This window comes from Pseudoliparis swirei, chromosome 2 (genome assembly GCF_029220125.1).
Source record: "Pseudoliparis swirei isolate HS2019 ecotype Mariana Trench chromosome 2, NWPU_hadal_v1, whole genome shotgun sequence".
NCBI lineage: Eukaryota > Metazoa > Chordata > Actinopteri > Perciformes > Liparidae > Pseudoliparis > Pseudoliparis swirei.
In genome coordinates, this window is record NC_079389.1 from 24,390,081 (window position 1) to 24,402,493 (window position 12,413).

At 53.0% G+C, this 12,413-nt stretch overlaps 1 protein-coding gene across 10 annotated transcripts in view; it reads left to right on the plus strand.

The window, feature by feature from the left end:
• The window catches only part of LOC130205291 (titin-like), a 126,826-nt gene that overhangs the window by 35,975 nt on the left and 78,438 nt on the right, over positions 1-12,413 (plus strand). For all 10 annotated transcript variants that reach the window (XM_056432563.1, XM_056432613.1, XM_056432572.1 and 7 more), the window contains 31 exons: positions 361-627; positions 1,125-1,403; positions 1,506-1,914; positions 2,026-2,150; positions 2,244-2,510; positions 2,774-3,043; positions 3,127-3,426; positions 3,520-3,822; positions 3,921-4,108; positions 4,256-4,370; positions 4,601-4,888; positions 4,994-5,145; positions 5,340-5,487; positions 5,595-5,894; positions 6,142-6,429; positions 6,510-6,806; positions 6,942-7,128; positions 7,218-7,333; positions 7,420-7,719; positions 7,801-8,100; positions 8,183-8,288; positions 8,622-8,818; positions 8,897-9,202; positions 9,284-9,437; positions 9,628-9,752; positions 9,828-9,946; positions 10,053-10,233; positions 10,332-10,634; positions 10,752-11,288; positions 11,375-11,677; positions 12,162-12,318. In XM_056432563.1, the coding sequence (XP_056288538.1) occupies positions 361-627; positions 1,125-1,403; positions 1,506-1,914; positions 2,026-2,150; positions 2,244-2,510; positions 2,774-3,043; positions 3,127-3,426; positions 3,520-3,822; positions 3,921-4,108; positions 4,256-4,370; positions 4,601-4,888; positions 4,994-5,145; positions 5,340-5,487; positions 5,595-5,894; positions 6,142-6,429; positions 6,510-6,806; positions 6,942-7,128; positions 7,218-7,333; positions 7,420-7,719; positions 7,801-8,100; positions 8,183-8,288; positions 8,622-8,818; positions 8,897-9,202; positions 9,284-9,437; positions 9,628-9,752; positions 9,828-9,946; positions 10,053-10,233; positions 10,332-10,634; positions 10,752-11,288; positions 11,375-11,677; positions 12,162-12,318 (7,387 nt within the window). The remainder of the gene's footprint in view (positions 1-360; positions 628-1,124; positions 1,404-1,505; positions 1,915-2,025; positions 2,151-2,243; positions 2,511-2,773; positions 3,044-3,126; positions 3,427-3,519; positions 3,823-3,920; positions 4,109-4,255; positions 4,371-4,600; positions 4,889-4,993; positions 5,146-5,339; positions 5,488-5,594; positions 5,895-6,141; positions 6,430-6,509; positions 6,807-6,941; positions 7,129-7,217; positions 7,334-7,419; positions 7,720-7,800; positions 8,101-8,182; positions 8,289-8,621; positions 8,819-8,896; positions 9,203-9,283; positions 9,438-9,627; positions 9,753-9,827; positions 9,947-10,052; positions 10,234-10,331; positions 10,635-10,751; positions 11,289-11,374; positions 11,678-12,161; positions 12,319-12,413) is intronic.

Below are 12,413 nucleotides of genomic sequence, written 5' to 3' on the forward strand. Positions count from 1 at the left end.
ATTTCACGTATTGAAAGAGTGAAACTACGTGACACGGAAGCTCCGAGAGACAAAATATTCTCTCGAAGTCTCTGAATAGTTTTTATGACTTAAAGTTCTTAAAACTATACAGAACAAGTTTTCTATGCCATCTAAAAATACATTTTTATTATTATTTTATTTATTCATATCTGTGATTATTATTATTATTAATTTTTTCAGGATCATGAGATGAAATAAATGAACATAATTGTCTTTTCCACCTGTTCTTAAGCCCGAAACACAGAAAATATAAACCTGGATGTTATTTTTAATGTTCGCCTCTCGGGGCTCCCGTGAAACTCGCTGACCTCTGACCTCGCGCTGCTTCCTGTGTTTCAGAGCTGGCGGCCGAGTTCATCTCCAGGCCCCAGAGCCAGGAGGTGGTGGAGGGCGAGAAGGCCGAGTTCACCTGCGCCGTCTCCAAGGAGACCTACGAGGTCACGTGGCTGAAGGGCGACAAGGAGCTGCAGGCGGGCGACAAACACCAGCTGGTGAGCGACGGCAAGCGGCGCACGCTGGTCATCAGGAGCTGCGAGCCCCAAGACGAGGGCCAATACGTGGTGATGATCGGACCGACCAGAGCTGGCGCTGACCTCACCGTGCTGGGTAAGCCCCGCCCACTTCAGAAGAAAAAATACATTGTAGTAAATGCACTTTTGTACAATTGTTATTGTTTATTTTCAGTCATTGCGACTTTGTTCTGCTGATTTTTCCCTCGGAAAATATTCAAAAAAACTCCCCAGACATACGACATCCCTGACCTTTGACCTCACATCGGATCAGAAACAATTCTCCCCCAAAAAACTGAAAAAACAAAGTTTTAGCAACAAAAATATCAGCTGAGAAGAACGACGACACCTTCAATTATTTTGTTCTCATTATTAATTAGAAAGTCAAAAACTCTTTCATATATCTGAGCTTCGTGAGGCGATTTAAAAACATTATGTTGTGTATAAAAAAAAACTTATTTTTCAAATCTTCAACGAAACAGAATTTAAATATGGGAACAAAAAAGCTTCTCATTCCAGCCCTCAGTTACATTTTGATTGAGATTGAGCCTGACAAATATCCGCCGGTCTGAGTCTCGTGTTTCTGTCCCGCAGAGAAACTGAAGGTCATCACGCCGCTGAAGGACACGGAGGCCAAAGAAGGTCAGGAGGTGGTCCTGAACTGCGAGGTGAACTCCGAGGGAGCGAAGGCCAAGTGGCTGAAGAACGAGGAGACGATATTCGAGAGCAGCAAGTACGTGATGGTCCAGAGGGACAACGTCTTCTCCCTGAGGATCAGAGACGCCCAGAAGGCCGACGAGGCCAACTACACCGTCAGCCTGACCAACCAGAGGGCGGAGCAGGCCAAGAGCGCCTGCAACCTCACGGTCAAAGGTCGGTGATGCCCGAAGACACTTCACGCCCACAGGAACTGAGTCGGTGTGATTTTGAGTCCGGATCGTAACGTCTGGTGTTGCGGTGCTTTGTGTTGTTCAGAGGAGAGCCTGAGGATCGTGGTTCCCCTGGAGGACGTCGACACTCAGGAGAAGAAGACCATTTGCTTCACCTGCAAGGTCAACCGGCCCAACGCCACTCTGAAGTGGATGAAGGCCGGCGAGGAGATCGTCTTCAACAAGCGCGTGGTCTACCGCGTGGACCGAGACAAGCACACGCTGACCATCAAAGACTGCACGCTGGCGGACGAGGGCGAGTACACCGCCGCGGCCACGGACGACAAGTCCACCGCCGAGCTGATCATCAGCGAGGCGCCCACGGACTTCAGCATGCAGCTCAAGGACCAGACCATCACGGAGTTCGACGACGCGGAGTTCACCTGCAAGCTGACTAAAGAGAAAGCCGACGCCAAGTGGTACAGGAACGGACGTGAGATCAGAGAAGGACCGAGGTGCGTCGCTGGGGAACTGTGCTCAAACCCTCAGAACTTTATTAGTTTGACTTGTGAAGGTTTGCAGCTCGTTTCTCAAGTATATTCAATAACTTGTGTTTCTTCTCCCAGATACACGTTTGAAAGAGACGGGAAGCTTTGCACCTTGCGCATCAAGGAGTGCCGACCGGACGATGAGTGCGAGTACGCCTGTGGCGTGGACGAGAAGAAAACCAGAGCCCGGCTCTTTGTTGACGGTACGGTTCTCTGAGTTCTTCAGTGTGAACCGGTTCCTCTCCTGTTCCTGCTCCGGTTTGACTCCTCATGAATCTGTTCTCACCCCCCTGCAGAGACCCCGGTGGAGATCGTCAGACCGCCTCAGGACGTGTTCGAACCCCCGGGCTCGGACATCGTGTTCGAGGTGGAGCTCAACAAGGACCGGCAGGAGGTGAAGTGGTTGAGGAACAACATGACGGTCGTCCAGGGAGACAAATACCAGATGGTCAGCGAGGGCAAAGTCCACAGGCTGCAGGTCTGTGAGATCCGACCTCGAGACCAGGGAGAGTACAGGATCGTCGTCAAGGACAAAGACGCCAAGGCCAAGCTGGAGCTGGCAGGTGAGAGCAGCAGAACCCCGTCACTGAGGGCAGCTGGAGATGTTACCTGGACTAATGTGGGGAACAGGACAAGTTCAGTCGCTGTAGGGAAGCATGAAAAGTGATTGAAAATAGAAAGCAGGAATACAGATGTGCTGATCTCTTTATTTCACACCATGATTAGTAAACTGTGTGATTAATGAGTCGAGCTGTGAGGGCGGATCGGTACAGATCTACGACCACTGCTCTCTCTGACGCCGTCTCCTTGCTGCCTCCTCCTCCAGCGGTGCCTCAGATCAAGACCACAGACCAGACCTACATCACGGACGCCAGGAAGCCCATCTCCATGGCCGTCCCCTACAGCGCCTACCCGCAGGCCGAGGCCGACTGGCTGTACGACGGCCAGACTCTGCCCAGAGACAACGTCCACACGTCTGCCGACCGCTCCGAGTACCTCCTGAAGGACCCCGTGAAGACCGACGAAGGCCGATACAAGATCATCCTCAAGAACAGACACGGACAGGGAGAAGCCTTCATCAACCTGGAGGTCATCGGTGAGTTGAGATGTTCACTTCCTGTTTCTCACCGCAAACCATCCCTCGCTCTTCTGCCCCAATGTGACCGTATCCTTTTCCAGATGTCCCCGGAGCCGTGAAGAACCTGCAGGTGGTCGACACCGCCGACGGCGAGGTCAGTCTGGCGTGGGAGGAGCCCGAGAGCGACGGCGGCAGCAAGGTCACCGGCTACGTGGTGGAGAGACGCGACGTGAAGCGGAAGACCTGGACGATGGCCACCGACCACGCCGAGAGTCCCGAGTACACGGTGACCGGCCTCCACAGGGACTCCATGTACCTGTTCAGGGTCTGCGCCAGAAACCGTGTCGGCAGCGGACCCAACGTGGACACCGACAAACCCGTATACCCCAGGAACAAGTTTGGTGAGAACGACGTGAATTAATCTCGGCATACCATAATAATAACGCATGTGCCCTCAGTTCACCGGACTGTCTCCTGGTAACTATTCCTTCCAGATGTTCCCAACGCGCCTCTTAACGTCATCGTGGGGAACGTCTCCAAGTTCGGCTGCAGCGTCTCCTGGGAGCCCCCCGAGTCCGACGGAGGCTCCCCCGTCACCTCTTACGTCATCGAGCTGCGCGACAGGACGTCCGTGAAGTGGACGCCGGTGCAGGTGACCAAAGCCGACGAACTGACCGCCGTCATCAACGACGTCATCGAGAACAAGGAGTACATCTTCAGAGTCAGAGCGGAGAACAAAGCCGGTGAAGGCAAGCCCAGCGCCGCCTCCCTGCCCGTCAAGATCATGGATCCCATCGGTGAGTCTGGATCCAGCAGCAGGCTCTTCGTTGTGCCCAGAACCTGGACCGCACGCAGTGACGCTGGTCTGTTTGGGGTTTGTGTCCGTCCCCTGCAGAGCGACCCAGTCCCCCTCAGAACCTGGTCCACCAGGACCAGAACAAGAGCTCCGTGCAGCTGAGCTGGGAGACTCCTCTGAGGAACGGAGGCAGCATGATCACCGGATACGTCATCGAGCGATGCGAGGAAGGAACCGACAAGTGGCTCCGCTGCAACGCTCGCCTCTGCCCTGACCTCTTCTACAAGGTGCTTGGTGTTTGTCGTCCAGCAGGTTCACGGGCATTAAGCCGACCTGCTCCACACTATCCGAGAAGAAGCCCTCTCGTTGTTTTCAGGGTCAAAGTCAAAAGAGTTTGACTTCATTTCGCTGTCCCGTTGATCTCTTTACTCCAGGTGTCGGGTCTGAGATATGGAACCACGTACAACTACAAAGTGTTTGCTGAAAACGCCGCCGGACTCTCCGACCCGTCAAACATCATCGGACCTCTGCTGGCCGACGACACGCACGGTGAGACCGTGTGACTGTAGAGTCGTACTGTCTTTGTACGACTGCTTTACTTCACTATCTTGTCTCACAAACAACGTCTTCATGTTTTTAATCACTGTATTTTCTGTAGCAGTTATGTCCCACTGTGAATCCTGACCTTCTAAAGGAAATGTGTAGAATGTTGCCAAAAGTAACCTGGCAGCGGCTTCACAGTAAAGGTCTGTTGCATCATGCCTCTCTCTCCTCCCCAGTCGGCCCATCCTTCGACCTGAGTGCTTTCAAAGACGGCCTGGAGGTGATCGTGCCTCAGCCGCTCACCATCAGAGTCCCCATCACCGGATACCCGACGCCCGTCGCCAAGTGGACCTTCGGCGAGAAGGAGCTGACCACCGCGGACGAGCGCGTCACCCTGACCACGAGGTCCACCTTCGTAGAGCTGACCGTCACGCCGAGCGTCCGCCCGGATAAGGGCACCTACTCCCTGACGCTGGAGAACGACGTCACGTCCGTCTCCGGAGAGATCGAAGTCAACGTCATCGGTACGGCGACGGAAGCGGATCTTATCACTATGCTAAAGTGAAAAAACTGCTTTTATTTCTTTATTTAAATGTTGGTGTCATTTCACATTTGTTTGTCTCCTCCAGCGGCGCCCAGCGCACCGAAGGACTTCAAGGTCCTGGAGGTGACCCGGCAGCACGTCCACCTGACCTGGGAGGGTCCGGAACACGACGGAGGAAGTCCTCTGACTGGCTACCAGGTGGAGAAGCGGGACATGTCCCGTAAGACCTGGGTCAAGGTACGACTAAAACATCAGAATTATTTAGAACTTGGTGAATACGTTATATTCAGTTCAGTCAAATACAATCAAACTAATCCTTTGAATTAGTTCTGCAGTCATTTAAATTGTGATATTATTGATTAATCGCTTCCAACATGAAGGAACTCTTTGACCAGATAATTTAAAACTCTACCCTCTGTTCTGTCTCGCAGGTGACCACAGGCCTCCAGGATCAGGAGTTCACAGTCACCGACGTGGTTGAAGGAAAGGAGTATCTGTTCAGAGTCACCGCCTGCAACAAGTGTGGCCCCGGAGAGCCGGCCTACATCGACGAGCCCGTCAACGTCTCCTCTCCTGCCAGTGAGTCAGACCAGAGATAGTAGAAGTCTCTGGTTCAGAAACAAGGTCTTAAAAGGGCTCAAGAGTCTTGAAAAGTGTTCTCACGCTTCTGTCCTGTGGTCCTCCAGCCATTCCTGACCCTCCAGAGAACCTGAGGTGGAGAGACAAGTCGGCCAGCGGCATCTTCCTGACCTGGGAGCCGCCCAAGTACGACGGTGGCACCGGCATCCGCGGCTACAACGTGGAGCGCTGCCAGAGGGGAACCGATAAGTGGGAGCCATGCGGCGACATGGTGCCGGAGCTGAAGGTCCAGGTGACGGGTCTGATCGAGGGCCAGTGGTACGCCTACAGAGTCCGAGCCCTGAACCGACTGGGAGCCGGTCGGCCCTGCAAGGCCACCGACGAGATCCAGGCCGTTGATCCCAAAGGTACTCGCAGCTTTCACTTCTTAAACATGTTCGATAGAGTAATCGAGTTTCAGACGTGATTACCAACTGCGAACACCAGGGGGAGTTTACAGTGGCATGCTGGGAAATATACACCGACGTTGTGTGAAGATACTGCGTTCCTGTTTTTGTAGTAATAAGAATATAACAAGTTGATTTTGTTCCAGCAGATGAGGTTAAAGGTGACATCATCCTCTAAACTGTCCCTTTGTCTCAACTGTCCATGCAGAACCTCCAGAGATCCAGTTGGACGCCAAGCTCCTGGCTGGTCTGACCGCCAAGGCCGGCAGCAAGATCGAGCTCCCGGCCGAGGTGACGGGGAAGCCCGAGCCCCGGGTGAAATGGACCAAGGCGGACCTGGTCCTCAAGCCAGACGACAGGGTGTCCATCGACACCAAGACGGGACACTCCACCGTCACCATCGCCAAGACCACGAGAGACGACAGCTGCACCTACATCATCGAGGCGACCAACAGCAGCGGCCGCGCCACCGCCACCGTCGACGTCAACATCCTCGGTGAGACCTAGAATGAAAAGACCGTTTCCACAAAGACTTTGTTAGTTTCTGGTTCATCAAATTAAACGTTCCTCGCACAGATAAACCCGGCCCCCCGGCTGCCTTTGACATCTCTGAGATCACCAACGAGACCTGCTTCCTGGCCTGGAACCCCCCGCGTGACGACGGCGGCTCCAGAGTGACCAACTACATCGTGGAGCGCCGGACCGCCGACAGCGCGATCTGGCACCGGCTGTCCTCCACCGTTAAACTGACCACCTACAAAGCTGTGGGCCTGATTAAATTCAAGGAGTACATCTTCAGAGTCTTCGCTGAGAACCAGTTTGGTGTTGGTCCACCAGCGGACCACCAATCCATCATCGCCAGATACCCCTTCGGTAGGTCACCTGACCATAGAACTGTTCTTCAATGGCTCGGTCCATATTCGGTTCAGGTAGAATGGTTATCTTTTGGTCAGGTATAATATTTTGGATCAGCTGGGACTGACCTCGCCCCTCCCCTCTTGTCCTCAGACACTCCTGGAGCTCCTTACAAGCTGGAGGCTTCGGACATCGCCAAGGACTCTGTGACCCTGGCCTGGTACGAGCCCGATGAGGACGGAGGAAGCCCCATCACCGGGTACTGGGTGGAGAGATACGAACCGGACCACGACAAGTGGATCAGATGCAACAAGCTGCCCATCAAAGACACCAACTACAGGTGAGTCTTCCTGCTGTCTGCTGTCTCTAAAGAGCGTGTGCTACTTGTTGTGTGCCAGTGTGTTGATGTGCCATGTTCTTCCTCTGCAGAGTCAAAGGTCTTCCCACCAGGAAGAAGTACAAGTTCAGAGTTCTGGCTGAGAATCTGGCTGGAACTGGAAAACCCAGCCAGGAGACGGACCAAATCCTCATCAAAGATCCTATCGGTACACTTACCACCTCACTATAATTGTGATTTAGTATCTCAATAGTTTCCAAGCATTTAAAAAGCATCATGTTCCGACTCCTCCAGATCCGCCATGGCCTCCCGGTAAGCCCACGGTGAAGGACGTGGCGAAGACTTCCTGCTTCCTGATGTGGACCAAACCGGAGCACGACGGCGGAGCAAAGATCGAAAGCTACGTCATCGAGATGCTGAAGAGCGGCACCACCGACTGGATCCGCGTGGCGGAGAACATCAGCGTCGTGGAGCACTCCCTGAAGGGCCTGATGGAGAAGCAGGAGTACTCGTTCAGGGTGCGAGCCGTCAACGTGGCCGGAGAGAGCGAGCCCAGCGAGCCCAGCGACCCCGTGCTCTGCAAAGAGAGACTCAGTAAGAAAGAAGCGACGCCGTAGAACAGAGCCGCTATTTCAAGCTTTGAGGGCCGAACTCAAAGAATCTTTGTCCCCTCAGACCCTCCGACGGCTCCTCGCTGGCTGAACGTCGTTAGCATCAGCAGGAGCAGCGCCGACTTGAAGTGGACGCTGCCCGAGCGCGACGGCGGCTCGCCCATCACCAACTACGTGGTGGAGAAGCGCGATGCCAGGCGCAAGGGCTGGCAGGCCGTGGACACCACCGTCAAGGAGCTGAAGTACACGGTGACGCCGCTCAACGAGGGATCGCTCTACGTGTTCCGCGTCGCTGCCGAGAACGCCGTGGGCGTCGGACCGTTCTGCGAGCTGCAGGACTCGGTGCTGGCCAAGGACACATTCAGTAAGCTATAGAGCGGTTTACGTCACGGAGATCGAGTCTTCACCGGGAAGGCCAAAGATAATACGATTTGTTTCTGTCGCAGCTTCTCCCGGGCCGCCGTACGCCCTCACGGTCAATGCTGTGACCAAGAGATACGTGGACCTGCAGTGGGAGGAGCCTAAAAACGACGGCGGCAGACCCATCCTCAAGTAGGTTTCTCTATTTTTCATCGGCAAGAGATTTTAAGTTCATTAAAGTCGGTGAATTCAAAAAGTTCCATGCTATACTATTGATGAAAATGCTCCTTTTGTTTCATTCACTGATTCTCGCGGTCTTAAGATGTTTGTCAGTTTTTCTGCTGCTGGTATTTTAACCAAATATCAGAAGTATAAAGTACCACACTACTTTTTAAGAAATCATGTTGTAGTATTTGTACGTACCTATTTAATTTATTACAATACTGCATGTCAAAGAACTCATGTGGTTCCAGCTCCCCTGGTGTGTTGAAGGTGTGTTTACCTTTTGGTGGCTCCGCCCCCCAGGTATTCCATTGAGAAGATGGAGAAGCTTGGAACTCGCTGGGTGAAATGTGGGAAGACTTCGGGTCCGGACTGCAAGTATCGGGTGACGGACGTCATCGAGGGGACGGAAGTTCAGTTCCAGGTCAGCGCCGAGAATGAAGCCGGCGTCGGCCATCCGAGCGAACCGACCGAGATCCTCACCATCGAGGATCCCACGGGTGAGTCCAGTGATGAGGAACGGCTCGTTGAAAGAAGTCGTAGAAAAAGAGTCTAGATCTTCCGCTCTGTCCCTCCAGGCGTCCCATCGCCGCCCGTTGAGCTGCACGTGACCGGAGCCAGCCGCGACTTCCTGTCCATCGCCTGGAAGCCACCGCAGAGGGATGGCGGCTGCAACATCACCGGCTACCACATCGAGATGTGTGCGGCCGGGACAGAGAAGTGGATGAGGGTCAACTCTCGTCCGGTGAAGGAGCTGAAGTATCGCGTGGAGGAGGGCGTGGTCCCCGAGAAGGAGTACATCCTGAGGGTGAGGGCCATCAACTCCGTGGGAGTCAGCGAGCCCTCCGACATCTCCGAGAACGTCTTCGCCAAAGAGTCCGACTGTAAGAGCGTCCGCTGACCGGGTCACGTTTCCTCTGCGGAGGTCGGGGAATCCTCAAACCAACGCACCTCTGTGTTCACAGGTAACCCGACGCTGGACTTCCAGACTCTGGACCTTATCGTGGTGGAAACAGAGAAGCTGCACATCCCAGTTCCCTTCATGGCCGTACCGTCGCCCAGGATTACCTGGCACAAAGACGGCAAGGAGCTGAAGGCTGACGAACGCCTCGGCTTCAGGTCAGCGTCTTCACCTGGTTCTGCCCTGAAGATTAGAATCTGCAGGATCGACTTTTTCATCGTCTTTGACCCTAATATTAAATTATATTGGATTTGCTGAAATTGATCATGTTTGGCATCTTTTTTTAGAAACGGATGCAAATCCACCAATAGTTGTTTTGTTTAATCCGAGATTGTTTGTGCCCAACAGGAAGGAGTATGTTTCCTGCCACCTGGAGGTTGAGAGCAGCGTTCACGCTGATGCTGGACAGTACAAAGTGACACTGGAGAACAAGCTGGGAGCTGCCAGCGCCACCATCAACGTCAAAGTCATCGGTACGACCTCACTCGCGTCTTGTTTCCTCGTGATCGGTCTCCGGATTACCAACTAACACGCCTTCCTGTCTTCAGGTCTTCCTGGTCCCTGCAAGGAAATCTTGGCCTCTGAGATCACGAAGAGCTCCTGTAAAGTGTCCTGGGATCCTCCGGACTACGACGGCGGCAGCCCGGTCCTTCACTACGTCATGCAGGTCCGAGATCGGCGGCATCGTTTGATTCCTTAGCCGCCGCGACGGTTTTTAAATCTGTGCATCGGGGCCTGAAAGACTTGAACTGCTGTTTCTTTTGTTTGTGCAGCGGCGCGAGGCCGGCAGGAGGACGTACGTCAACATGATGTCCGGAGAGAACAAGTTGAGCTGGAACGTCAAAGACCTCATCCCCAACGGAGAGTACTACTTCAGAGTCCAGGCCGTCAACAAGATCGGAGGAGGGGAGTTCGTGGAGCTCCGCAACCCGGTCATCGCCCAGGACCAGAAACGTAAGAATGATCGTCTCCTGTTGGACGTAGTGCCTTGAAGTGAGACGTTCTCTTCGTGTCCAAGAGAATGTAACCGAGCTCTGTCTCTCTCGTCCCAGACATTCCAGACCCGCCGGTGGACGTGGAGACCAACAACCCCACATCCAGCACCGTCACCCTGACCTGGAAGCCTCCCATGTACGACGGCGGCGCCAAGATCATGGGCTACATCCTGGAGAAGCAGCAGAAGGGCGAGGACAAGTGGGAGCGGTGCAACGACTTCCTGGTGCCCGTCCTGTCCTACACCGTCAGAAAGCTGACGGAGGGCAAGAGTTACGCCTTCAGAGTCAGAGCAGAGAACGCAGCCGGAGTCAGTGAGCCGTCCCGCGGCACGCCGTTCGTCAAGGTCTCGGACGCCATCGGTGAGAACGACGTGCTCCTCCGACGGGTTCAGATCGGTTTAGTTTGGCACTCGCTGAGAGTTCGATGTTCGGACTGAGATCTCTTAATCCGTCTTCTTCTGTTTCTTCTGTTCTCAGACCCTCCGAAGGTCTTCCTGAGCGGCAGCCTGCAGTCCGGCCTCAACGTGAAGCGAGGCTGCGAGATCCGTCTGGACGCCAACGTGTCCGGCTCGCCGTACCCTCAGATCACCTGGTACTGGAATAATCAGGTGATCCGGCCGGAGGCGCTGCGCAAGAGAGACGAGAAACCACTGAAGAAGAAGGTGAAGAAGGAGGAGGAGGTTAAGAAAGAGGAAGGAGAGGCAGAGAAGAAAGAGGAGGTGAAGGAAGGAGAAGAGAAGAAGGAAGGAGAGGAGAAGAAGGAAGGAGAGGAGAAGAAGGAAGGAGAAGAGAAGAAAGAAGGAGAGGAGAAGAAGGAGGAGGAGACAGCCGAGCCGGAAGAGGAGGAGACCGACTACCCAACGATAAATGAACGTCTGGCCATCGACAACCGCCAAAGGGGCGAATCGTCCATCGCCATCAAGGACTCGCTCCGCGTGGACCACGGCGTCTACATGGTGAAGGTGGAGAACGACCAAGGCATCGCCTCGGCAACCTGCGAGGTCAACGTGCTCGGTCAGAAGCATTTCTGTTCTTTTTTGGGGGTAAATACCAAATAATTTAAACATGTCCTGAGTTAAAAACGTGGTTTCTGTCCACAGACACTCCCGGGCCTCCGCTGAACTTCACGTTTGAGGAGGTGAGGAAGAACTCTGTGGTCTGCAAGTGGAGTCCTCCTCTGGACGACGGCGGCAGCGAGGTCCTGAACTACACGCTGGAGAAGAAGGACAACTCCAAGCTGGAGTTCGGCTGGAGCTGCGTCACCTCCACGCTGAGAGGATGCCGCTACCTCGTGCCCAAACTCATCGAGAAGAAGGAGTACATCTTCAGGGTCGTGGCCGAGAACAAGTTCGGCGGCGGTCCGCACTGCGTCTCCAAACCGCTCGTCGCAAAGAATCCGTTCGGTATTTATCATTACATATTACACGTTTATGCCACGAGCGAGGCTATTGTTGACACAAATAATACTCAAAAGATATTTATCAACAGTTCACTCTGAACTGTTTTTATATAAATTGGTGATTTACACTCGGTTTAAATATTTATTCAGTCGTGAGTTAAATATTTACTTTTTTTTAACATATCAATTTGTCTTGCATGTAATGTATGCTTGAATACAAATGTTTTAAATTAGTTATTCTTATTTTTGTTTGTTAGTCTAACATTTTCATTCGGAGACTTTAAGACGTATAGTTTGATGTTTGCTGAAAACAAGTTTTATAAATAATTAAAATAATCACATAATGAACTAAAAGTTATACAAACAGTCATCATTTTAAATGATTTATTTTCTGTTAAAAGAATAATAGAATATTACACGACAAATGAAAGAAAACAAAACATCGCTCTCACTTACATATTTTTCTGCCGTCCCTTCGTCCTCCTCAGAACCTCCTGAGGCTCCTGAGAAGCCGGAGGTCGATGACATCACAGCCAACAGTATGCTGGTCACCTGGAACGAGCCCAACGACAACGGCAGCCCCATCTTGGGATACTGGGTGGAGCGCCGCGAGATCAACAGCTCTCACTGGACGCGTGTCAACAGGTGTGTGTGTGTGTGTGTGTGTGTGTGTGTGTGTGTGTGTGTGTGTGTGTGTGTTGTCCGACGTGTGAGGAAAGACCAAAACACATTGAACTACT